Below are 27526 nucleotides of genomic sequence, written 5' to 3'. Positions count from 1 at the left end.
TCTGGCGGAACGTGACCCTGCCGGTGTCCGGGGGGCTGGAACTCGTTGATCTTTAAAGTCCCTTCCAACCCAACCCACTCTATGAACCCGCGATTTAGGGAGCCTGCGGCTCGTCCGGCCGTTCCCGCCCTTCGGTACCAGCGCCCGGGGCAAGCGCGGCGCGGGCTGCGGGGCCGGGTCTCCGCGCTCCCTCACGGGGCATCCCGCCCGTCGCCCCCGCGGGCGGCGCCGCGGCCGCACGTGGGCCCGTGACGGCGGCCGGGGCCGGCGAGGCTCCGGCGGCGGCGGCTCCTCCTCCTCCTCCTCCTCCCACCCCCCCGGCGCCCGCCGGCGACTGGGCGCCGAGGCTGCGGCGCGGGTGCTGCCTCCTGCGCGGCGGGTGCGGCGGCGGCGGCGGCCGGGGCCGGCGGGGACTGCGGGGCGGGGGCGGGCGGCTCGGCGGGCGGCGGCGGGCGGTGCGCCGGGGGCTGGCCGAGCGCTCTGCCGCCGCGGGGGCTGCACAATGGCAGGAGCGCGCTAGGATGGATCCTGCCGCGGCTTTTGTTCTGCGGATCCACCCATCCTCCTAGCGGACGAGGACCGGGCGATGGTTTTTCTCCCCCGGGGATCTTCCTTCCGCGCTTCGCCGGTGTCTCCGACGAGGCTTTGGCCTCGGCCGGGATTTCGCTACCTTACTTTTCGTTTGCCTTCGAGCTGAAAAGAAAAAAGAAAAAAAAAAAAAAAAAAAGGGATTTCTTCTGTTTTCTCCGCGCTTTTGGTTCTAATCCGATGTTGGTCTAGGGGGAATAACCGTTCAGCCTGGCTGAAAAAAAAGCATCCGTTGAAAAGTCTCAAAGAAATAGACCACGTGAGGAAAAAAAACTGGGAGAAGATCGGAATATAATCGTTTTTTCTATGATAAAACTGGTGCCCCTCTTCAGGAGAACTGGTCTCAAATTATTATTATGCAACCGCAAGGATCTCTTCTTTCTCAGGGTGTATAAGCTGCTGGATTGCTTTTCGCCCAAATCAATGTGGTTTCTTTGGAACATTTTCAGCAAAGGATCGCATATGCTGCAGTGTCTTTGTGGCAAGAGTCTTAAGAAAAACAAGAACCAAACTGGTAAGCAACCCATTGCAGTGCGCTGTTTGCCTTTTATGCTACACTGTCTGTTGCTCGCCGAGGTAGATCCGCAGTCCTGCTGAGGGGAGAAGGGGGAGACGTACAGGAGGCCAGCACGGACATGCATGTGGGTTCGTGTAGGAATAAGCGAGGAGCGGTCTGGATCGGCTTCGGCCACTGTCACCACGGGGAAAAAAAAAAAGAAAAAAGAAAAAAATAATTACAAGCGACCCTAGCCCAGGTGGCATCTCCTAGTTGCCGTGTATTCGCAAGGAGGAAACTTTTGTATCGCTGCCGTTGTGGAGGAGAAGCCGGTAGGACCCCCCCACCCCCGGCCGCCTCCCGTTCCCGGGGCGCCCCCGGCCGGGCTGGGGAAGGGGCGCCCCGCTCCCCCGGGCCCGGCCTGCGGCGGGGCTGGGGTCCTGCACCGACCGCACTTTCTGATGAGCTGGCAGTGTGTTAACCCCCCTCCCTCCTCCGCACGCCCCCGCCTCGCTCGGCTTTCTGAAGTCAAGCCCGACACCCCCCGGCGCGGGGGCTCCCCGTTATCACTCACTCCCCCGGGGCTCTAGGCTGGGAAGACGGAGAGAGGGGGCGAGGGAAGGGGGTGGGAGCTTTGCTTGGGGCTTGTGCCCGGACGGCGACTCGGCCGGCTCAGCCGAGCGGCAGCAGCAGCAGCAGCGCCGCCGGGGCGGCCGCGTCCCCTCCGCGTCCCCCGGCCGGGATGACCCCTCTGTCCCCGCGCCGGGGGCTCTGCGGGCGGCTCCGCGTCCCGCTTGGCAGTCGGGATCGCGCGCTCCGGTTCGGGCCGGCTCCGGAGGCGAAAACTTGCAGTGCGTTACATAAGAAATGCAAATGCGGGTGCTCCGGGCCGGCCGGTCCCGAGGGGTCACGCTGCTGCTGTTGCATCCCTCTCGGCGAGCGAGGCGGGCGAGGGACCCGAGAGCTTGTCGGGGGAAATACCAGCCCCCCCCCCCCCCCCCCCCCCCGCCGCTTTCACATCGGGCTCTGGTTCCCCCCGTCGTGCTCGCTCCCCCCCGGGCGCAGGTTGTCTGGAAGCACCTGGGGAGGCGAGAGCCGCTGGGCTGGGAGGGGAGGGGACGCCGTGTGCGCGCTGGTGTGGGGGCGTGTGTGTGTGTGCCGGCTGCCCTGCAGTGGTAGCTCCCGAGCAGGAGCCTCCTGACGCTGTCACTGCAGTGTAGTAGATCATAGGCTCTCGTTGCCACTCTGACACCCCAACATCAACAAGCAGCAGCCCCGGCAGCCCGCACCCCTCTCCTCCCCGGGGGCGCCGGCTCCCGCTTCGCCCCCAGCTCACGGCCGGTTGCGGACCCCCCTCCTCCATCGCTCCCTTTCGCCAGTTCGTCTCGCCCCTCTCCTCCCTGCCTCTGCAGCAAAGAGCAGCCACTTCTCAGCATACCAAAGAGGCCGAAATGCCCCGCCGGAGCCTGCGCTCCGCCCTTCGCTTCCCTCGCCCCTCGGCGCCGCAGCGAGCCGGCCGGGGGCCGCTTCGAAGCCGTGTGACCCCCCCCCACCCCCACCACCCCGGGGCCGAGAGCGGAGCCGGCCCTGCCCCCGCGGGGCACGGGGGCTGCTCCCGGGGACGGAGCGGCGGGGAGCGCTGGGTTCTAGACCTTTCACTTTGCCCACACGGCGGGGGAGGAGAGGCGCGTAGCAGCACCCGCGCGCGGGTCCGCGGCCTTTTCCTTTGCAGGGGACGGGGAAACGTCCCTTGAATCCGAAACGCGTCCCTCGGAGCGCTGTCCCCCCTCCCGGGGGACTTGGCCGCACTCCGCACGGGACGAGCGGCTCGTGGCGGCGGCGACACCGCCACCGCGTCCCGGGCTCCGGGCGCCCCGGAGAGCCGAGACGGGGCTTGCGGCTCCCTCCCCGGCCAGCCGGGGCCGCGCTCTCGCTCTCCGCTCCCTGCGGAGGAGCCGGGACGCCCAGCCCAGCCCCCGGCCCGACGTCCCGACCCGCTAAACTGCGACTGCCTGGCTGGGGAGAGCGAATAATCCCCTTGGCTGGACGAGCTGGGTGACCAGCGCTGCTGCCCCGTTCCCGGGGCTCTGCGGGGGCTGCGGGGCCGGTCCCGCTGCGGCACGGGGCTCCGCCGCCCCCCGGCCTCCTCCCGAGCCCCTTCCTACCCCAAACTTCTCAGGAACGACTGGGCTTTTCGGTCTCAAAAGGCACCACGCGAGCGAGCAGGTGCTGCTTCCCCAGCCGAGCGGAAACTCTAGCGGGTTAGGCAGCTATGTCTGGCTCCAATTTCAGTTTATTTATCTATTTTCGACCTGCTGCCTTCCCCGGGACCCCCCCCCCGCCTCTGGCCTCACCGGGCTTAGGGGCACCGAGCAGAGCTCTGGAGTGAGGGGCGAGCGGGACCCTCCTGCCCCAGGAGGCTTTGTTTTATCAATCACAGCTGGCTAAAACCCTTTCAAATTTGAGGTCCTGGAAAAGAGGAGCTGCCTTGGATCGCTGCAACTGTTTACCTGTTTACATTTCTTCATAAAGAGAAAAAAAATATACAGAATCAGTAGGTGTGGCTTTGCTTGCACCCACTGATTTGGTTTTGAGTTTTCCCGAGTTTAATAGTACCAGAAGTAATGAAGCCCCACGTATATGCAGCATCCCATCCCACCTAACTCTGCCCTTCCAGCACACGGAGAGGACTTCACAAAGCGTGAGGCAAAAGAGACTTTATCTCACAAAGAATTAAAAACTGCTCGAGATGGTGAGGACTCAGCCAGAGCTTGTAATGGTAAAGATTCCTCCCCTGAGGCTCTAAACTGGTTAAGTTGGGGCATGGCTAAATCATGGGGAGTGTTTGGGGCTTGAGGAGAAGGAGAGCATCTCTGGGTAGTTTTTGCAGCAAATAAAGCAAGTGAATACTTTTTTTAATTGAGTGACAGCTATTACAGTTCCTATGGGAGATGAATTAGTTGGCTGGAGTACTAGATGCCCCTATGGCAGGAATTGCTGTCACATTTCACTCTTGGTGGCAGCCCTGCAGCCAGAGGATCAGGTTTCCTCTCCGCTTACCTCCAAGGAAAGGCACCCCTCCAAATCACTCAAGTTGACAGGAGAGTAGATGGAAATTGGCATTACTATAAATATGTTGCTGATAGAGGAATTTGGATTTCGTATCAATCCCATATCAATCTCGAACACAACTTATTTAAAGAGTATGTGAAATGAAGGCTGTGGCTGAACTGGATTTCTGCATTGTTTCTTGTTAAACTCCTTCTCTGTAAAATAGACTGTTCTTTGATGGTTACTTGTAATTTTGAAAAAGTTTCTAAGCCCAGCCATACGAGGATCTGTTTGAAGCAGAAGCTTGGATCCTGACCATAACATACATAAAGTGTGTCTTTACCTGAATTAGAAGTAAACTGAGGCTTCCTGCTGCCTTCCTTACTCATAGAAATCAAATTTCTCACCAATAGACAAAGGATATTTCGCCTCAGTAAGAGCTGCAGGATCAGGTCATAAAAGTTTCTTTCATGTAGGTCTGAAAAGCAGCTCTGACTGCCTAAATACCATAATTCCTGTACTTTTAATCAAACCGTGGTGTGTTTCTCTTGCTCAAATGTAAAATTGCCAATTTGCATGTATCTCACCTACTGAAGTTTTGTCCTCTATGGAATGCATTTCCTAAATTTATACAAATTTAATTATTCTTGATCAAATTAAATTGCATATTCTACTTGTTAAGGGGTGAAATTCATGCCTGCTCATGCATCTCCCTACTGTGATAAAATGCTTGCATCTAGTTTAATGTCTGCTACTGACAAGCCATTTATAAATTAATTCAAATATACAAAGGATGACTTAGGCTTAGGGAAAATACAAAAAATGTATTTACAGATATCATTGGTTTAAATATTTATGTGTAAGCAGTTTTCTTTTGGGTATGATGTTTACCTGTCTGCTTTGATTATGTTAAGGATATTAATTTTGAGCTAAAATTCTCATTGGCTTAAAATTTAGATAAGGAGTGATTTAGACGTTCAGTACTTGTCCCTTTGCAAACATTTTCTGTCCAGTAAATGCCTGTAAAAATATAATCTGGAAAGGATACAGTTGTTCGAAATAGGAAAGCAGTTTTTCAAGAGAACTTGATAGAAACTAAAGAAACAGGAGTCAGGGCATTACATGGATTCTGAGCTGGTATATGATTGTTGAGGGGGGGCGGTCTGAGGTTTCTGTATAATCACTCAGCACGTAGCATGATTCAGGTCTAGAATGTGGTTGGATAAATGAAGTAGTTGTGTGCAAATGAAACTCTACTGAATATATACAGATGTTTGCCAAATGTGCCTGTGAGCATGAGTCCTGCTGGAGCGAGTTTTGTTCAATTGAGGATGTTCTTGTTACTTTGGGAGCAATAATTTGTTTCTATACCTATTTCTGTTTCAGATGACTTTTGTGATTTTGGGCACACCGTCACTTACCTGTGCCTTGCTTTGCTGCCTGCTAAAAATTGCAGGCAATGTCTGAACAATGCACACGTGTGCTGTTGCTCATTTTATTTGCTTCCCACATTTCAGCGAATGATATATTTTCAAAGACAAATTACAAGTTTACTGAATAGCTTACTGAGCCACAAAACAATGGTCTTAAAATTTTGCAGTCTGTGTTGTGAGAAAATTACTGTGATGTAGCACAAGACTACAATTAATATCCCTAAGAGCTACTTGCCATTGTACAGAAAGAATGCATACGGTAGTAAAACAATGTACCTGGAAATAAACTTTGCAGGACAGTGGCCATGTTTAGTTCAGAAAGAGCCAGCTTTCTGCACAAAGAGTGTTTCTACTGTCAGATCAAAAAAAGCAGCTGGGAAGAAAACCTTGTTATTGGAGATCACATGATAAAGTGCTATTCATCTTCAGACTGACTATTAAAAAAATTATTTATTGTGTTCTCGGAGTGGATCCTGAGAATTATAATTGCAAAGCAAACGGATGGTGTCTGGCACCGTGATGGACTGGACTCAGAGCAAGTAAAATGTGTGTGATGGTGTGTTCTCTTTAATATACTCTACAGCAAAGGTAAATAGCATGTGATTAACTAACAAGGTTATTACTAAAATCAGGTGCACGCTGTCTTTGAAGAGGATCTTTCTGAGGCCAAAACCCCAAAAATCATTAGTGAAAGGTTTAAATGAATAAATGGAACACAGGTTTGGTGTATCTGTAGCAAGTGCGTTAAAAACCTTCACATTAAATAGTAGCAAGGGAAGTTAATGGTTACTGATGAGACAGCATTGAGAAGTCATAATATAATACCAGTAGTACAATTCAACACAAAAGTGAGAATAATAACAGTTTCTGTAGTAAAATTCAGTGCACTAGTTTAGGTTACATACTGTGTTGTACATAATCAACACTTTGATAGTTAATATTAGATGGTTGTATGAGGCAAATAAAAACAAATGACACAGAGTTGATGGCAGAAACTGATGGTGTAATTTTAATGTCCGTATTTCGTGTTTTCACTTTGACACCTGCTTATTTTACTTTTATCTGGAAACAGCATGAGGAATTGCAAATGAAAAGTTTAATGCTTGCATACAGAAGACAGTGTCTTGGAAATTACTTGGCATAATCATTCTGTGGCACTAAAATTAACCTGGTTCCATCAAACAGTGGAATCAAACCAAGGTTAAACATTTTAATTCCATTGGAATTGTTTTGGCTGTTGCTCTCAGGTAGTGATAGAAATAAGCTGTAATCCTCCCTATGAAAAATTTGTTTTAAGGAGATACCAGAAAGGTCTGCATTTCATTGAGCTCATAGGGGAATAGACTTTGCTGTTCCCTGAAAATTCATCCTGTCATCCATGTTTTCTTTTTTTTTTTTTTCCATACAGCTTTGTAATTTGGAAAGATAAGAACATAGCGAGGACACAGAATGTGTGGGACTCATGCCTTAGCTCTTGAACATGTTCTGTCTCCAGCTCTGGGCATTAGGTGATGTAAGAAAAATACAAGCCACAGGGCAAATCTGGGTTTGATCCTTTCTATAATCTGTCCTCTCAGTTTCCAGCTGTCACTGCAATGTCCTAAGTCAGAACTTTTATTCAGGCCACTGCATGTAGCAACCTCTGAAGGAGCTACACACCTTTGCTTGTCAAACAGCATTTCTATTTCGGGCATCAAAAACTTTGTGCGGCAGTGGGCTCCTTGTAACCACATGCTGTGTGGAAAGAGTATAAAGGGGGGTTGTACTTTCAGTGGGTACTCCTCGATTCTTTTCCTGTTGAAAAACATAGGCTAATGTTGCTACTCCTGCTCTAGGGTTGTGATTATGAAGGCTAATCTCATCTATAGGGTGAAGATTAGTTCCTTCATGGTGCCTTCGCTTTCCTTGAACTGTCAGAAAATCTTCAGAGTTTTTCTCATAGCAGTTCCTATGCAGTATAACTTGCCTTAACTGAGGATGTAGGATGGTTTTGGCTTTGGAGGACAAAGATGAGGCAGCAGCTGACACATCCCTTTGCATGCTCTGTTTTCATCCAGCTAAAAGGAGTTCATTCCTATGGATTTTCTAGGCCTATGGGATAAGGAAGTATCTTCTGCAAAGGGCATGTTTTCGCAAAGTCCTTTCTCTTGAGGGAAGAAGCCGGTGTTGCTACCTTGAACAAGCTTTTAAAAAATTAATCCTTAGTGTGACCAAAAACTATAATTTTATACCAGCATTGAATGGTTTGAAGAGGAGAGAGAGCTTGCGTATAAAAGCAAAGGCTTCTGTTTACATATAAATCTCTTGGTTCTCACTAATGCAAAGGAAATATACATGAATTTCATTGCCCTTTAATGAGGTTTGAGCTGCAAATGTTAATTTAAAGACGGCAAGTTTGCCAGACTTGTTGCACTTTCAGCAAATGTATTCCTAAGCATGTCCTGCTACATTTAAACAAAATGTCCATATAAAACGGTTCCCAGTTTATGCTTCTCATTAAAGAAGTTCATTATGGAGCATCACTATTGCCCAGTAGTTTCTGCAGATGACACTCATTGCTAATATAGGTACATTTACTGACATTGAATGAGATGAAGAGGAACTGCCAGTGCAAAATATAGTGGAAAATACAGAAAAAGATGTGGAAAAGGTATACAGTAGGGAAATGCTCAAAATAATCAGTGAAATCATCAGCAGAGCATCCTTTCAGGAATGTCTTAATAAAGGTTAAATTAATAGTAGTGCTTCTTAATTCAAACTGGTCATGATATGAAGAAACATTTTACGGTTCTGATTTTCTTGCAACTAGAAATTGCAAGTCAATGCCCAGATTGCTAATAGTCCGTGAGAAAGCAAACCTGAATGTGATTTAGACAGATTATCCCACTAGGAGATCAACCCAAGATCTCACATGTGAATTAACTTCAGTCTGTCTAAGACCTAGGTGCAATTTTGTGGCTTGGGCTCTTTCAGCTTTCACTAAAATCCGTGTCTTTAAATGGCATTAAAGGGTGGATTAAAATTTGTAAAGCCTTGTACCCCCCAGAGATTCCCTCCTAGCCCCTTGTCAGTATAAATGTTTGGGGTTTTTTTATGTTTGCCCTCATGTGAAGGAGACTTTCTGCCTCAAAAAAATTGGGACATACAAGTGTTTGGTACTAACAGTTGTTAGCTTCCTGGCTTTACTCAGACTTGTTTTATCTCTGTGAATACAACCTTGACCTGTCGCAAACATTGTCACCTCTGTTACAGCCACTCACATCCCTTTCAGTTCTTTCACCTGCTGCTTGTGCAGGCATCTCACATTCTTACTTTGGGTGAGGGTCTCTGGGGAAAATTAGCCCTTAATTATATTTTTTTCAGATATTTTTAAGTTCTGTCCGCCCCTTTGAATAATTGGCTAGTGGCAGTGAACAGAATGACTGTACAGGTTAATGATGTAATATATATTGATGATGGATGAAGGGTAGGCTGATGGACTACTCTTTGTTTTATTGGGCATGGTCTATATAAATGTTTCCCACTTTCTGCTAATTTACAGTAGCAGAACGGTAGCAGAAGTACATAAATTCAGAGGCAGTAAAGCAACTGTGATTGATTAAGAAAAGACAATAAAATCAACAAGAGGATTCAGAAGACCTAAGAACGAAAGTTCTCTCTGTCCTTTGTTTTGAGGATTGTTTGAGGATGCTACCTGCTTGAGGATAAAATGCCTTGTGTGAGATTCTGCTGTTAAAGCAGGACTCCTTGGTTTCAAGGAAAGTTTTCTGGTTAATATTGCTGAGCAATTCTTACTTAACCTGGCGGGGGACTGGTTCCAGGTCCTGGCAGTACCTGCTCATGTGGGTTGCCTCCTTGTCATGGTGTCATGGTACCCTGTTGAGTTCCCACAGAACTGAAAAACACCAGTGTGGATGCAAGTCATGCCCCATATGCCATATGGTCTGCAGAATATGGACGCAGCAAACATGCTCTGGATTTTGCTGACCTTTGATTTTCTTTGTTGACCTTTGATTGTGTTCACTTTTGATAATATAGTTTTCAGACATTGTTTTATGAGGGGATTGTAACATGCCACTTCAGTGCAGCGTGCTCTAGGGTTCCTGCTGTCCAGGGACATTTGTGGCAAAAGCAGTGACTGTATTTTTTACTAATACTTGTGTTCTAGAGTGTTGAACTCTGTCTGCTTGCACAAAGTTTTGAAACACATCAGAGATTAATTCTCTTGCCTTTGAAACTTGTAACATAGACTCCTATTCCATGGAACGGGTCACTTAAAAGCAGTATGAGATTGTTTTACATCAGATACGTCATTGCGTAATACTTATATTGAAGACCCACGTTTTTTGAAGGTGGACTGATGTATTTTTGGAACTGGACTTTAAACTCTGATAAATTTTGTGGAGATGTAAAAGTGTAAGAGAAAGTAAAGCTAGCTGTAGTTTCTTAGATGATAGATATCTGGGTAAAATCAGTTGGTTTACTCATGGTAGGAGCCATATGTGTCGAGGTAGTGGGAATGGAGTCATTGTGATTTTGTGTTCTAGTGTCTTTCCTTGTTTCAGGTTGTCCGTGCAGTTTATAAGAGATGGTTTATCTAGGTTATTACTGACATGAATTGAAGATGAGTCTTGTGATTTGTGGGCCACAGAAGATATTTTCTCCTCATAGAAGGCTTTCAGTGAAAGTGCACCTTAGAAAACATTGGCTTTCTTAGCACTTTGATGTTCCATGTTGATTTTGACCACTCTCATATACCGTTGAGGAAAAGACAATCCAAGGGGTTCCTCAAGATATCTAAGTAAATATGGTGCTCTTGACTGAAAAAAAAAAAGTCTTTAAGCACAGTGAGATAAAGTAATTGAATCTAAGGATATGCTGGTGAGTATCACAGTATTTTAACTGTATAGCGTAGTTTCAAGGCCTCTTAGATGCTGGATGAGAATGATTTTATTCCAGTTATGCAAGCTGCCGTCAGGATGAAAGTGGAGGCAGCAGTTTAGGACCTTATAACCAAAAAAAGAAGTGAGCTGTAAGTTGTGCAGGCTATTTTAAAATAATTTCAATAAAATGTAAGGAGAAACAGCAACAGAAGGCTACATTATGTTTGCTGAGACCTATTTTCCTTGGCTTTCAGTGGCTAGCAGGAATGACTATGGTCTAAATTGCATGTCAGAAAGAATACCTGCTAATAGATTTAAGATGGAAGATGAGGAAAAGATAAATACTAAGCCCTTGTAGTCATATATTTAGGTTAAGAATTTGAGGGTGGAACTTGAAGTTTGAACAAAACTAAGTCAGAACGCAATGTTAGTACATTAGGTGAGATTTTTTTTCCAGTGCTGTGTGGATGATACATGAATAGTGTGGGTTGCTCTCTCTCCCACTTACTCTCAGAGGAAGATGAAAAACCAGAACCACAAAAGAAATTATAAAGTAAATAATAAAGGGATTAAAGGAATCTGTAGTCATTTAGAAAGGTTCGTGATAGAGAGTCTTACAGGCAAGCAGAATTTACAAATTGTTTAAACTACTTATCAATCAAAGAGCAAATATATCTGAAATTTAAGGACATTTTCATGGAAAACTTCTATTTCTAGAAGTGGGTTTTTTTTCCCAAGGACATCCAAGAGAGTTACATCTGAAAGTCTAGCTTGTCTCAGTGTATTCCATTTATAGCTATATTGCTATAGGTGAGATATCCCTGTAAATGTTGCTTTTATAAATGAAGGTGCCCTAACGCTCTGCCGTCACTGCACAGCTCCAAAGGAGTGGCCTCCAGGGTGTCCTTAGACTGGGTGTCTGATGCCTCCTGTCTGCCTGCCTGCTATTGCACGGATGGTCTGTGTGAGCACGCCTGGCAGCCCTTGCTGGTTTGGACCTCCATGGGCACATAGAGTCCTACGTGTGCTCCATCTGCCCGGGCTAACACCTGCGGTCTCACCTGCAGGGGAGATGGCACTGAGTCTGCTCACGAGGGTGGCTAAACTCAAACAGTTAGTGTAGTTGCCACAGTAACTGCCAGTGAGAGGAAATTAATGATTCCCCAAAACTGATTTAAGACACAACTTTTAAAATGGGGTGTATGTGCCCCTGTGGACCTTAAGCTTTGTGAATCTCTGTAAAAGACACCACGCACTGGACAGTATAGACTGTAGAGGTATCCAACACTAGAAGCGTTTAAGTAGCTTTTGTCTTTATTGAGAGATTGCAAAGGCATCTTTTCACACTTCCAAGCACTAGGCACTTTAAAGGAGGGTAGCATAGGTTCAATATTAGTCTGCATTTTTCTTCCAGTAGCTTATTAAGTCCCACATCAAGCAGGCCAAGAATGTCAGGTGCCATTCAGACCTAGAAGATCATCATAAAACTGCATCAAGAAGCTTATACAGGAGATCTTAAAGTAACTTTGGAGAGAGCACCAATCTCTTCTCATTAACAGATGGCAAGAAAGAATTGTGAAGACGACTGTCCACCTTCAGTTTGGCATTGATATCCTTCCTCCACCTTAAACTCCCTCTGGTTGCTCAGAAACTTAAGACTGAATTTATGTTGCTTAATTGAAAAGGGCTAGGGATTGATCCAAGTACAAATGGCTCTGTCTTGCTCACGTTCACATTGCTTACAGTTAGCACTCTCCCTAGCAGATTTGACTTGGAGAAAGCCAGCTGAAGTGGTCCCAGACCTCATGGGACCTTAGGAATAAGTGTGGGTGGCCAGGGGTCTAGCGATTCTTTTTTTCAGCAGTATGAGCACAGCCAAAGAGGATCAGTTAACCCCTTTCACCCCCACTAAGGAAAGTTAGGGCAAGCCCTGATTGTAGGGTGATTTACTTGTGCCCCCAACCTTAGTGTGGGAATGCACCTGGACTGATAACAGCATATGACACGATCCCAGCCAGGCAAATGGAATATCAGAGCTTCAATAGAAAGAATGAATCCTAGCTTCATCCTTTGAGCGAAGAGTGCCTAGAAAGGGGTTTCCCATGGGATCTTGATTAACCCTGTTTAAAAGCTGCTGGAGGAGAGAGAGTAGAGTGCCCTGCTTTGGAGTAAGTCTGGCAGCTGAGCAGCAGAGACATGAGTCTGCAAGGAATGAATTAGAATGAATTTCAGAGGAGGGTGAAACAGACAGGAAGGGAAGCTCTGTCTTGCTGGGGAAGCAACAGATTTCCCCTTTCTCCTCTTTCTGACAAGAAGGAGATGTAGCTCCAGGGTAAGGGAGAGCTGAAAGACAGGTTTCCTCCATCTCTACGTAAAACCTTTTTCTTCCATCTCACTGACTTGTACTTGCTTTCTTTTTTGCTGACTTTACTAGGGAACACCCCTTCATTTGCGTGAGCATGATCAATGAAGCTGGTCAACACTGTCGGTCAGTCATCTGAGTAACCTGCTGTTTTACTGCACACCTACATAGTTTGCTAAGCTATATGGACATCAACCGGAGCTGCTCCTGCGCATGCTTCTTGATCTTCCTTTAATTAAAGGGTACATATTTCTTCCCATATGGCCACTAGTCCCTCTCTTTCCTTACATAGTTTTGAGAAGCACAGGTGAAGAAACATTTTTACTGATTCTTGATGCTTTAAATATTTTGACAGGCTAAATCTGGTCACGGTTTGTGAATTGAAAGTATTTGGTTTATTGTCTGACAGTATATATTAGTATATTTCTGTGTATTTTTCCTATCATAGAGCAGTTTTATTGTTTTGTGGGTTTCTTTTTTAAAATAGTTTTTGGGGAAAATCAGTTTATAGCATGTGGGATCTCTTTTCTTGATTCTTTCCTCTGAGGATTCAAAGGGTTTATTTACTCTTGCTTTAAGTGCTGTATATGAAAATGTTGAATTTAAGCAGTGTCTTCTATTTTCATGACTTCCCCCCAAAATCCTGAAGGTTCCTTTACAAATTAAAAATTTGAAGAAACGCAAGTGTCATTACTTAATTTGGGGCTAAGAAAGGTGTTATATTTAATAAGAAAAGACATTTTCATGTTTTCATTGCCTAAAATAAAGCCAATTGTGAAAAGCTCTGATGATGGGACGTGGTTTTTTGTTGCTTTAGAGTAAAACACAGTGGGGGACTGTGTTTAGCATGTGGGCTTGTTATGAAGAGCTGGGATTTCTGAAACCACGCTTAACCACTTGGTAAATCTGGAAGTCAAGTTAAATCTTTCTAAGCCAGTAAAGTCTTTTTAGCAGTAGAGGAGTAAAAGGCTTTTGATAGAAATATTTCTCGATTTATTAGGTATCTTGGAAACTGTTTCTTCATTTAGTAACCCATTAATGTAACATGTCTAGGATTTTCCACAGGGCATGGCAATTAAGTAAATTTGAGCCAGAATAACTGCACTGAGATTCTTTCCAAGAGTGCAAATACCTTTTCTTCATTCCCTCTTCCAGACTGGGGCAGTGAATTTTTTTTTTTTTGGAAGTTCCTTGCTGTTTGCTTTATGCTGCAGCACTCCATTGTCAGATTAGGTCAGCAAAGACCTCCAAAGAAAGGTATTACAGGAGGATAAAATGAGTGTGCTTTCCATGGCCAGAGCATGGGAGGATTCTTGTGGTGGAAATGATCTTTGACCTCAGAGGAAAAGAAAGGAGATTTTTTTTTTTTTTTAGTCTTGGCAGACTGCTTTGGGTTTTAAAAATCTAGCTAAATTTAAATACTCAAATCCTTTCTTGCTAATCCATCACTCCTTGGTCTCTGTAAGGGGAGGCTCCCATTCCTGTGGAAGACAATAATTTTCTTGTACAGTTTAAATGGTTCTGTGCTTAATCTACTATTACTTGGATAATTCTTATAGCATCAGCCTCATTCTACTCCATCTTCTCATCTATTTTAACTTACAGTGACTAATTTGCAGAACAAGCATGTCTTCCCCAGTTTGCATTCAAGGGCATTAATGTATAATGAAACTAATCAAGGTCTACAGAAACCAAATTGAACAAGCAGCAAATGAACGGTTGAGACAGAACAATTCCTCCCCATGTGGACGCAGTCCTCTTGGGTTTTCCCTCTAAAGAGAATTGAGCATTTTTTCTCAGAGTTCCAAAGTCATCCTTTTTTTTTTATTGCTCTATTAGGAACAGGCAACAGTGGAAACCAGAACAAACTGGGGGTTATACACATAGATTTCAGAAGTCTCAGTGTGTCTTTAATGAAGGACCTCAGAGCAAATTTATAAAATGAAAGGCTGAGTTGGCAGGAATTTATAATCCTTCTGAAAAATCCTTCTAAAAAAGGAATATCAGAGCATGAAAGTTCAGACAGCAAATATTGCAGTATACAAATTAGTAAGCGGGTCACCTGGTAGTCTCCTTGCTCGTGATACATGGCACTAACGTTTCTCCCTGAGGGGGATATGCAACAACAGTATCCTAAGTCCCTGACAGAGTACTGTCATTTTTTTTATTATTATTATTTTGGTTTTAATCCAGAACAGAATGATCTGGATCTTTCTTTCTGATCTGGCTAGTGCAGAAATATGTGTCATCAGCAGATACTAGCAGTACTTTCCAAAGAATAGTGCTAAAAATATTAATTCTTTTAAAGTTAGATATAATAGTGAGTTTATATAGCTTTGGAAAGAGCACTGGTGGTACGGCCAGTATGCAATGTGCTGCCCAGTGGACTGCAGTACACTCAACTAATTATGAAATAAAGGTCCATCACCAAGACGTAAAAATTCTTGCTTTAAGTTCAGTGCTGTTTGACTTAGTAGGGCAGTTAAATGAAAAGCTGCGTGATACTAAACCCAGAGTTTATGGTACCCTCTGTGAATGCCTAAACCTTTAGAACTGTGACTATACTGAGACAATCAGATGGCCAAGGTAGTGAAGCAGTGTTTTTTGGAGGGTTTATAGGAAATGATTACATGCAATTTGTTTAAATTAGTGATAAGCAGTTATACATTAACAATTGTCTAAGTGCTAATAAGTAGGAGTGTCTGGAGTGTGGTACATTGTGTGCTCAAGTCGTACCTGCACTTCAAGAGGAGTCAGATCTTTCATCACACCCAGTGCTTTCATAATGAAAGGATGGAGCTGAAGGTTTTTCACTCAGGTATTTTTACAGAATCGTTTTACATCACTATGCCTTTGCATTCCTGGCTTCTTTTTTCTGTTTTGTTCATAGCTGGACAAACTGTTACCACACTATTTTCAAGGTCATAAATTAGCTGTTGCTCCTACATTTCCTGTAACAGCCCTGTTAAAAGACACTATTTCTGTCCTAATATTCCACAGCTGATAACTCTTTGAACTGCTTTTGCCCCTGGATTTGTAGTTACCTAATTAGAGATTATCTGGTTATAGAGCTCTTTAACCTGTATTTTGTCTTCTTAACCCACAAAGGATATGGACATGGGAAAAGTACTTTCGCCAGTGCCATGGCTTCTACTACACTTTATCTACTTACTTCTTTCCTTCCTACTTCAGCTGCCTTTCTCCCTGTCTTCCTTTCAGATAAATTTGTTAGAGTGAAAATCTGGCTTTACAGTAACCAGTCGGGATATTTTTCCACCTCGGGATGGGGCGCAGAGCAAAGCTTTCTCATCACTCTCTCCACTTCTGTGGGTAAAATACAAAGCTCCTGTCAGTTCACATCCTTCCCTGCAGTGCGGGGCCTTGGCAGCACTGTGTCTTTTCATATATTTCACATCCTGATGGATTTTAAAAAGCCTGAGAGCTAGGACACTTCTGCTGTCCTCCATAAGAGATCTGATGGCCTTCCTCCAACAGGTCGCTTCAGTGATGAGAGAGTATATCCAGTGCCTGCTTTCAAAGCCACGATGACAATTACTGTCATCCTTGGAGCGTGGCATGTAGCCCTGCCACCTAATGAGGTTCAGCGTGGCCCCGTCACTCCATGAGGTTCAGACTACAAAGTTGTTTTGTAGTGGAAGAAACCTTTGCTTTAGGGGTGAAGAGATTTTGAGCTTTGAGTTTATGGTACTGTGGGGCAAACACCGCCCTTCTGAGAACAAGCTCGGCTCAGAATGAATCAGGGTGGATTTGAATAACAGGTGGGAGGAGAAAAGGTTTCTAAAATTTCTGTAGAGAGAGGACAAGCTCTGCTTAGTGTAGCATCCAGCCTGTGTGCAGAGGGGTTTGTGTGAGTAGAATAGAGAGAGGAAAGAAAAAAGCTGGCAAATCCACAGGTATCCAGATGTCCTGCAAATGATCTTTGGGTTTCGTGGTTGAGATATCAAAATTTTGAGGTCTTCTTACTAAAAAGTCTTCTTTTTTACAGAAGGTGATAAAACAAGGTAGTTTTAATTTAATTACAGAGAGCCTTCCAGCACTTCCAATGTACTATACTACAGTATTCATTGCGTACTTCTCTTCTTTCCTGCTCTTCCAGGCTCATGGTTACCATGGGTCTCTTAATACTTATAACATGACCTTTGTTTTGATTCTTAATCAGGCAGCAGCCATTTCTTTTGTGTCCACTCGACTGTGCTCCATTTTTGGCACTACTGTAATGAGGATTTTAGAAGATAATGTCTAAACTGTAGCCAAATAGTCATATTTATGATGGATGTACAAGGTTCTGAAAGAACACTTGCAGGTCAGTTTTGGTATTATTGCCCAAGATAGTTTGCCGTATACAAAGAAACATGATGGATTTTTCATTGGATGCTCGTTCTATTAGATTTTGGTTCTTTGCAGGTGATTTCTAGTTTAAAAGTTCTAGTGATAATTTGAGAGATAAATAGGTTAATACATGTTATTCAAATTCCCATTCTCCTGTTAACAGGTCACAAAATGTTTTTAAAGGCAGAATGTAATGTTAATTTTAGGGTCAGGCTTATGCTTTCATTGTCATGTCTTGGAATATCAGTTCTATTACAAATCCTCCCTTTTTGTTTGGAGCATTCAATCCAGGCCCAAAGGTCTTTTCAGTAAAAGGAAGCAGTGCCTTTGGCTTGGGTGAGTGTTGTAGAGAAAATTTCACTATACTGACTTAATAAACGGGATCTATTCAGTCAACAGTAATGTAAAATGGAAGGTACAACTGTCCTATATGGTTTTTAAGGGTAATATTAACATTCAGTTTCTTAACTAACCTTTCTTGATTGTATAGCTTTACCAGTGCCTTTCAGTGTTTTGATAAGTTTTATGAAGGGTTGAATCATTCGACAGTTATATCAGTTCAGTAGTAGCAGACTTAAGGCTCTGTCCATATCTTCGTCTTTACCCAAGTGAAGGTGCTAACCGATGATTATATTACAAGGGTTAGTAGCAAAAAGCAAATACAAATTTTGTCTTTAAGATATTTGTTCCTACAAATGATCCAGTTGTTTTATTTATCCTTCAGAAACTAAGAAATTCTTATTTCTGAGTATTTTCCTTCCTGCCTTTTTCTCCTCTGCTCCTGGAGGCTGGAACAAAAATGTTGCAGATTGCCTTTCCTCCCTCTCTGTAGGTTCAGACTCTTGCTAGCTGTTATTGTACTTCAGGATGCCTAGATAAGGACTGATTTTACTGTATCAAGCTACTCAAAATACGACATGTTCATACCAAGCTGGACACTGCACAATCTGTGCCGCCTTGGTATCTGGTTGAAACTTTGAAGAACTGTGTTGCAGAGGTGACAATTCCTGCTATTCACAAGCTCATGTCTGAACTGGTATTTTTCATTCACATACTGTATTATAAATACAGTGGAAATATATCGCCTACATGCAAGTCTGAGGAGATACAAGAACCACTGTGTAAACAGATGAAATTGTATTGTCTCATTAAAAATTCTCTTTTTATAAACTGGCACTAAATGCTGTATTTTTTTTTTCTAGAAGACCCAGTTAGGGAGTGATCCAGTGACCTAATGTAGTAAATAATTAAATAATAAAATACAGCCATAAACAGGACCTTATTAATAGAGGTAGCAATCATATTCATATCAAAGAGAGAGCAAACGAGTTAAGACATAAAATTAAAGATTTCAGGGTATTTTTACTACCCAAACTAAGAAAAATATTCACATATAATAAGCAGCTTGAAAATAGATGAAAAGTGAGTTATATTAAATTTTGGTTGGTTTTAATTACTATTTTATTTCAAGATTATTTTACTTACATGAATAGGAAAACACAAGTGGGAAATAAGAAGGGTATTTGTATCTTAACAATGTCTTTTAAAAGACAGCAATTGCTTACTGTTTACACTAGCTAGTCTTGATCCTAAGTAAATTTCTTTGCTAGTCTTCATTGGTCTTTGAAAATGTTCCAGGTGTGGAAGGAAGGTAATGCTGCCTTTGTCTTATCAGTAGCTTATTCTATTTTACAAACTAAATAGGTCACAGTAGCTACAGGAGTGGAGGCATTGGAGTCATGGTCATATACATCTTCACTTTTAGAACTGAGACTGGAAACCTGTCTTGCTTGAAATATCTTTTCAGGGACAAAAATTATTAAGAATAATGTCATCATACAGTTAAAAAAGAGTTTTGGATGGTCACTGTTCTTCATCCCAAGACCCCACAGGACTTACTGCGTTCTATCCAAATTCAGCATCTCACTGGGCAGCGTCAAAGGATAGGATTTTATTATTGAGTGCCTCTGCTTTATGTGCATAGCATTGCCATGGTCATGAAAAAAAGCACTAAAAATATGTGCTGATGGTGCCAGATGCACTTCAAGAAAATCCCCGTACAATAATGTGCACTCATTTAAATGGTGCTATTCATATGGTAAGGGTGAGATTATACTTAGTTCTGCACTCATCATACCTAGCTCTTTCTCTCCCTTGTTTTCCTGCAGAGTGGCTGGCACTAGCTGATGACTTCTGTTCTAGGCACAGAGGGATGTCCAGGAGGTTGATCCTCAACAAGGTGGGACTAGCTATGTCTCTGCTCTTTGTGCAGTAGCCAGAAGGCTATAGGCAGCCCTGTGGGCTACAGGACATAGAGTAATAGCATAAAGAAATAGTATAAAGAAATGGTTCTTCTAATTAGAACAGATCTGTCTCTGACGTCACATGGGGTGGTGTGATTCTGCTGATTCCCAGATTCTCTGATTCCCTGATTCCCTAACATGTGGGACACAACCGCAAATCCAGTACTCTAGTTTCATGTAAATAGCAATTAAAATTGACAACTCCACCTCAGTTCTTCACAATATTTTTTCAGTGTTAGGTGCTTCCTGCTCCTCACTCGTTTATCCTTGTGCTGTAATGGGTAGTTTACTTAAACTGCAATTCTAGTCTCCTGTTACCTCATTTCCTCTGATCAGTTAACAGTGTATGCTACTGTCATATGTTGCAGAAATTAAAATATCAAGTTGCAGGATGTTATTTCAAATCTTTGACAAATAGTGAGTTCTAATGGCTGCTAAGCAGTCAGAAGAATGGAGAGGGCTTTTAACATCTTCTCAGAATTTGAGCTGTGACTCACATAGAGTTGCTAACATACAATATTTACACGAGTGGAAACATTACCTGTTCTACTGACTTCAAGCATCTGTTCAAAGCTGGATGTGTTGATATCCAGATGATTTGAACGCATCACGCGCAATGCAGGCAGAAAGACCGGGATGTATTTTCAGCTGTTTATACTTTAGAGAGGGTGACTTTAGCAGTCAACAAGATGGGGGAATGAAGAACAACCTCCTGCTTGTTGCAGAACTGAGATAACTTATTTTTCTAATATTTCTGGTGTTTTCTCTGAAGACTAGTTCCTTTATGGTGTCTATGACAGGAAGCTAGTGCATGGGCATATGGTGTAAATAAACATTTTCACTGCAGATATGCATTCCTTGGCCAGCTTTCTAGGTTCCTGGTTCAGGTTAGAAATGCTGTTCAAAATTGACCCCAGGGGACTGAGATGACAGTGGGAGAACAAAGATAAGAAGTCATGCCCCAGTTCCTCTGACCACAATCTTCCCTCTGTGAACACGTGAAAGAAAATTGCCCAGGAATCATAGTCATTTGTCTATATGATGTGGGGACAATGTTGACAATTCTCCTATGTTTCAGCTCCTGGATCTGCAGTAAGATACCAACAGCCTCAGGAGAAAAACTAGCAACCCCCTCACTGTAGAACAGCATCTCTGATGATGAAAACTGAAAGGGTTTCTTTCACATCAGTGATGCTGCGGAAATGTGCTTCTGTCACAACAGCACTTACCTCCTAGAAGGACTGCTGCATAATATAGTATCTGAAACAAGTGCATTACCTTTTTTTCTGTATGAATAGAAGTAATGAAAAGTGTTCCAGAATATTTTGCAACTGTAGTGATTTTTGCCTGGTTTCATTGATAATGCCAAGCATTTTTATTTTATTTTTTTTTTTGGGAAAAAGAGTATAAAGAATAATTAGTGCTATGGAAACTGTCAGGTTTGTGGTAGTTTTTTTTCTTTTAAAATCAGGTCTGTTTGCATCCATTCATTCAGTAGTGTGCTGAATGCTCTGAGAGAACAGGGCATAGCCAGGAGCTGTATAAAAATTGTGATTTGCAACATGCAGGCTTTTTTTCAGATGCACTATGGAAAAGATAGCCAATAAAAATTAATTGCTTTAAGGTAATTGTATCCATCTGTGATCATGAATTTTTCTGCAGATGTTAATTAGCACTTTAAACGTTACTACAGTCTAAGGGAGTCTTACTAACCTCTATTTAGAAGTAGGAAAAGGAGGAACAGAAAATAGACTTATATTTTTCTATAATAGTTTTTTTGAGAATAGTTTTTCTCATTTTTCAATGCCTTATCCATAAAGCCATTCTTTGCTCACTATCCTTCATACCGTGGCATCCAGATACCTGAAAAAAGTAGATAGCTCCCAAGGATGTGAGGCAGTTAAACCTGCTGCATGTGATCATAGTGCTTGTTTTCAAATTGTTTTTGTTGCTGCTTGACAATATTTGTCAATGCATTATTAAAAAGCCCAAAATAAATTAGAATTCATTAAAAGGAGCTGCAATATAAAGCATTCAAATGTTAGGTCTAGTTGACTTTAGAAAGCTGTGTTACTTAAACTACAGCACTACTTCGTAGGCCATTGTACCAGGAAGCAATGAGGAGCCCTGGAATAAAGCAACCTCCTGTTGGGAGAACAGTTAAGTTTCTTCTTAACTGATCTCTAGCATATGTATTAATTATGGTAGTTTGGGGTTTTAATTACTTGTTTGCCTGTTGATTTTTTTCTTCATCTTCACTGACTGAGCACTGAGCATCGCCCAAGCACTGCAGAAGCACTGGGGGGAGTACCTCTCAGACAGCTTGGGAAAGATGTTAGGAGCAACAGGAGGGAAAATCCCCCCTGCTCAAGGATCAAAATCCTGGGCGAAAGCATGTGCAGTACAACCAGAGGCTTTAGCTACTAAATTCTAGTAAGTATCTTATAAATACACAGTCTGATGTTTTCTGTGGTGGTTTTTCGGGTGTCTGCTTACTTCATGAAAGCACTAGACCTTTTCAGAGAAATGATTGGTAGTTTTTTTTAAATATGGGCAAAATGCTTCCAGACAGCTCATGCTGATACTAATAAGTCTCAGGAGGGCTTATTAGCTCAGGTGTGATTAGAAACCAAGCTGTCTGTGTGTACTTGTGCTGCATCGTGCCCAAGTGAATAGTTGTTCTTATAACATGGTGTGCTGAAGAGTGCAATGCAGACACGTCCAAATAGCTCCAAGCAAAGCTGTTTAGATCCACCTGAAACTGGTTCTCATTGGAGCTAAAAAGCCTTGATGGATGCAGGCACTGATGCCAGGTACCTCATGCTATCTTGTTACTGTGTCCCCTCCACATGCAGAAAGTAGTTAATGTAGGTGCCAATTCCTTACTAGGATTTCAGTGTCCAAACACCTTTCAGGGTTGAGGACTACCATCAGATTAACTACAGAGACTCTGTGGCCTTTGACAAGAGAAATGGTTGCTGTTACTGTTTGAGTTGACAGCTGCTGTGTGTGAATCGACAGTAGTATGCAAGATTCATAGTTTATTTGTTCCCAGATCTTCTTTTTTTATTATTGCTTCCTGCTTTCTCACTTACACATCAACCAGGCAATGACTATCTGTTTTCTTTGTGGCTAAACGTTATGCTCTATTTTTATGAACTAGGGCATAAAGTTTCGGCACAAAGAAAATGAACTATGGTGGCCACATTACTTAAAGCTGTAAGAGGATAATGAAAAATTAAAAGTTGTGTTTCACCACAGAAGTGGATGAATTTTATTTATGACACTGGGGATGGTTTATTGCTTTGGGCTTTCTAGCCTCCTAATAGGAAGTCTTTATGGAAGGCTTATTTTTGTCAAACGTGTGTGAGCACCTACATATCGAAGTACTGAAACAAAATTAGTGTCACTGCTGCGACGTTTTTGTTTGTACACTTTCTGAACAGAAGCCTGGGTTTTGCATTGTTGCTCTTTTCAGAAAGTGTTATACAAACACATCCAGGGCATTGTATGGAAGTCTTGCAAGGATGTCTATTTTTTTTTTAAATGTTATTTTGAGAAAGTACTTTCAGTGCTCAGATATTCACACTGAGCAAAATACAGCATTCAAAATGCTGCCTGAAATATTGTAAAGAAAAATGAAACAATTTGATACAACCTTTCTCATCGTATTATTTGGCAGTTTACATAATGCATATTTATGGAATAAAGAATTTGTACCTTTGGAACCATGAGAGAAGGAAAAGGAGAGGTCTTAGTTTTAGCACACAGGGATACATAATTTGTTTTGTGCTTATTACAGACTTTGAGGTTCAGTTTGTGTGGCATATAATGTCACTGATGATAGCAATTTATGTATTTGGTTTTTTGCACGTAATTATACCTTTCACGACATTAAGTAGGTGATGGAGAGTCTGTGGGTGCTCGGAAGGCACTGACAAAGGCAGGGTTAAGGTAGGATGAAGACAGGTGGTTGTGTGTTGCTGGAGGCTTCTGGTTGTTGTGAAGACCCGTTGATTGAGAAGATGGCTCACATGGGCTTTCTCCTGCTTGATCAGGAAAAAGTTTTGAGTCAGGTTTGAGATGGGGAGTTTTAAAGGGGACTGTCACATGCAGTAGCTTGGTGGATGAAGAGGTAGGAAATAAGACTGGGTCCTTCTTCTAGGCATGAAAGTGTTTGATCTTCCTTACTTCGACATCCCAAATACACTGAGGAGATGGGATGGGTTGGGGCAGTCTGATGTTACAGGATAAGGCTGTCATCTGCCTTCTGAGGCAGCTCCGCTGGATGCAAGAGGCCAAGCTGTGAGCTGAAACTGCCAAATGAAATGGATGTTCGGTGGTCCTGGCCACAGCCTGAAATGCAGCATTTGTCATCTGAGCCTTCACAAGCAAAGCTGAAACAGCAGCATCTTCGGACCAAATTCTTCCACAAGATCAGAAAACGTGACCCCAGCTCCCCTCCTTGAATCTTCCTGCAATGCCCTCATTCCCAGTGTCACAAAATATGTCCCAGTCGGTCTGGCAAACTGATTAAAATCTTCTCTGTTGCTGATGCACTACAACTTTTACACTCAAGCCTGAATGACAACTATGTTTTTGGCCTTCTGACATTGGCTGTCTAGGTGAGCCAGAGCAGGACTTCCATCAGCACCTACATCTGTAACATCTTGGCTCCTTTCCTGTATGGTGATCTCAGTAGTCTGAACTCTCAGGCTAAGGACATATAGAAGATGTATAAAACTGCCCCTGAGACTGCCTTCTATAAGCTTTGATTAGCCAGTTTGGAGCCTTCTCTTCTAGATATCTTCTGGAGAAGTCAGTGGAAGAAGAGGAATAAATGTAGGAAAGTGTCCTATTTCATTCTCTGTCTGCTTAAATAAAGATGAAGCTAGTAAATTCCTTTTTTCATTCTTATTACTGTTTTTCTCTTTTTGTTCATGACTCCCAAGCAATGCGAAATAAGATGTTACAGTTTCAAAGGAAAATTGGATTATATTCACTTGGAGGGAGGGAAGGAAGAAGAAAACAGGCTTTATATTTTGACAGAACTCAATCCAGACTTTTTAAAAAATAAAATGAATAATTTTGCAATATTTTGTAAGACTGTGTGTTCTAAAGATGCAGCTAATCAGATATGCATGCAAATTTAACACGGGTTGCCAACTCTCATGATTTTTTTTATTTTTTTTTGCTACAATTATGCGGTGTAAAAATTGGCCTCTTGTGAGAAGTTGCTGACAGCTCAGCAGTTCTGCTTCAGTGTTGGCTGCAGAGGATGGGATGGCTGCCAGAGCTGGAGGGTGGAAGATGGCTTTGGACTGAGGTGCAGAATACTTCCAGCTGAGGCAGCTGTTGCACAGCCTAAACTGGTTTCTCCTGTCCCATGCATGGCAACATGTGGGGCAAACCAAGAAGTCTGCTGTATCTCTGAGGTGAAGTGGGAGAGAGAGAGGTGATGGAGTATGTGTAGCAGATGCTCAGTCTGTGTATTTCCTCATCTTGTCGTTGTCACAGCCCAGGGGAAAAGGTGAGATGAGGAAAGGCATAGGAGTTGTTTGGGAGTTGTTGCATCCTGCCACAAGGTCCTACCACAAGGTAGGATGTAAAAGAGCTGGTTGTTTGGTCCTTTAATTAGACACACTGTATGGAGAAAAAAGAAAACAGCACTTTTGTAAGGGATGGGAAACTGGACAGGAACTTGTGAAGGAACAAGGTCAGGGGCATGTCCACAGCTGTGGAGGACCACAGGGAACAGCACAGGGAGGAAGGGGCCGAAGGAAGTACCTCTGCCTTTTTGCAGAAGCAGAAAGGTAAAGGTCCTTGTGGAAGGCTTCCTGAAAGCACTCCAAAATGAAATAATGTCAGTCCTTCCAAAGAATGGCCAAAGCCAGGATAAAACTGCTCTATTCAGCTTTGTGACTGTGAGGTTAGCAATAATATGTATTTATATATACGTATACCGATGAAGTCTGGGAAAATTGGTAGTGAAAAAAGCCAGAATATAAAAAATTGAGAGTGTTTCACCATTACTGTTCTATTAAGTTCCAAAGAGATAGCTATGACTTTGTTAATGTGGTGCCTTGTATATTTGGCTTTTTGACAACATACGTAACCGTTCTTGTGAGGTAGTAGTCTATTGATATTAACAATCCTATCCACAAGTTATTGTGTTTAGAAGACAGGTATGATACGGACGTGTTTTTTATATATTCTTACATATTGTGGTGTTTATTCGAAGACAAAAGGAAGGCTTAGTTAGCCAATATTATTACCTGTAATGAATTCTGGTGAATGGATATCCAAGCCAACCCAGGCAAATAAATGTGTACAGAAATAGGTGTTTCAGTTTCTGCCACACAGTGTCTGGGGAAGAGCCTTTCACTGGCTCAGTTGTCTCATTACGGTCTCCCACTTTGTTCAGTGGTCAGATTGGAAATTTCAAACCGTGGTAGACAGTCAGCTGAAATGAAGAAAAGTTGTCGTTTTTAGCAGCCTGCAAATATGTGGGAGTGAGAGGTAGCTGATAAACAACTTGGAGAAATGTTGGGCTGACTTCTTTACTGCTGTGCACAGTGTGAGGCCTCCTGTGTTTGTGCAAAGCATAAATACTCTACCAAATCTGATCTGTCTGCTTATCGCAGCCTCATTTTACATGGTTGTGAATTGCATGAGTTACAGAATGAAGGTTGGAGACTGAAACAGTGTATGGGCCGAAGATGTGCTACATGGACCTGAAGCAGATCAACTTCATTGCCTTGTGGCACTGTCATCATCAACCTGACACTTCCCTCAAGTTTGTGGAATGGAGACTGCAGGTATAATACGTTGTCTGTGGCACTATGCTCTAGCTTTAGGCTCAGAGACCCATTCACACACAGCCTGGAGCTTCTATGCCTCCTGAGTCTCTACCTAATAGGGAACATCTCATCATGTTAGCTTTTCAGGTGTTGCAGAAGAGTGTTATCGCATATTGTAACTGAAATGATAAGATTTGTTGCTCAAGCTATGATTCCCTTGGTATGAATGTTTTTGAGTGCTAATTTTAACCTAACGACCAAAAACTTGAAGACTATTTTTAACTTAAAGACTTGATTCTCTGTGCTGGGAAACTGAAGCTGGGATACAGTCGAAGGATGTTATAAATACAGTGTGCCTGTTCTAACCCCTCACTTTCTATTTTGATCACGTAATGAGAATCCAACCTGAATGATTCGTATTGTAAGGGGATGTTGACTTTTTTTGCAAGTTATAAATGAAATATAAAAGAGAGAGAGATGTTGAACTCTAACTTTGTAGTAGGTGTGCATGCAGTTATATTACGGCTTGAAAAAGAAAATGGTCCAGAAAGCCATGTCTGCTACTGCAGACTTTGTACATATTTAAAGTATCTTTATTACATATTTAAAAGGTCTTTGGAGGCAAACACTTACTTTGTGAGATAAAGCTGATGAATACGAAATTGATCACTTAAGTATTTGCTACGAGATTATTATGATTGACACTAAGTGTATGGCACTTACACCTAGACAATAGCTCATATTTTTCTTGTATACAAACAGGTGAGAAGATGAATGATCTTAATTCCATGGCAATGACACCATATTTTTCCTCTTTGGAACTTACTAGTCATATTTCGAATACATTTAATTCTTGGATTTGTGCTCAAAGCAGGAATAGAGCTGAACAAAGCTGTTTCGGTCTGATTTCCCTCTGTATGTAGTTTGGCTCTGCTCAGGGGAACATGATCGCTCATAGCAGTAGTTAGAAAAACAGGGTGTTTATTTATTATTTGAGAATATTCATGAAAAATAAATATAGGATTCAGGCTATTGGATGGACATACTGCAAATCAGATGAGTTATCCTTGTGTAATCAGAAAAAGTGGTGTTTAACTGGAGACATGTCAAATTAACTTTAATTTTGAATTGTGAGTATCCAACTTGTGATACATTCTCAGAATGACCAGTTTATTAGAAGTCTATAGGAGATGAAGCGCATGCGTTGAAACATGCTGAAAAGAATTTTGAACAATGAATGCATTTATGGAAAACATGTTC

General features: G+C 42.8%; 1 protein-coding gene across 3 annotated transcripts in view; it reads left to right on the top strand.

Annotated features, from left to right (window-relative positions):
* The first annotated feature begins 467 nt into the window (after positions 1-467).
* The window catches only part of FGF14 (fibroblast growth factor 14), a 392265-nt gene continuing 365206 nt past the window's right edge, over positions 468-27526 (top strand). The window contains exon 1 of one of the 3 annotated variants that reach the window (XM_069879259.1): positions 468-1102. In XM_069879259.1, coding sequence (XP_069735360.1) covers positions 895-1102 — 208 coding nt within the window. In that variant the 5' untranslated portion in view covers positions 468-894. The remainder of the gene's footprint in view (positions 1103-27526) is intronic. The other 2 variants (XM_069879247.1, XM_069879281.1) reach the window with 2 other exon arrangements.

Source organism: Phaenicophaeus curvirostris, chromosome 1, assembly GCF_032191515.1.
Source record: "Phaenicophaeus curvirostris isolate KB17595 chromosome 1, BPBGC_Pcur_1.0, whole genome shotgun sequence".
Lineage (NCBI taxonomy): Eukaryota > Metazoa > Chordata > Aves > Cuculiformes > Cuculidae > Phaenicophaeus > Phaenicophaeus curvirostris.
The sequence above is the reverse complement of the archived record's forward strand: the minus strand, read 5'-3'. Positions and strand labels throughout refer to the sequence as shown.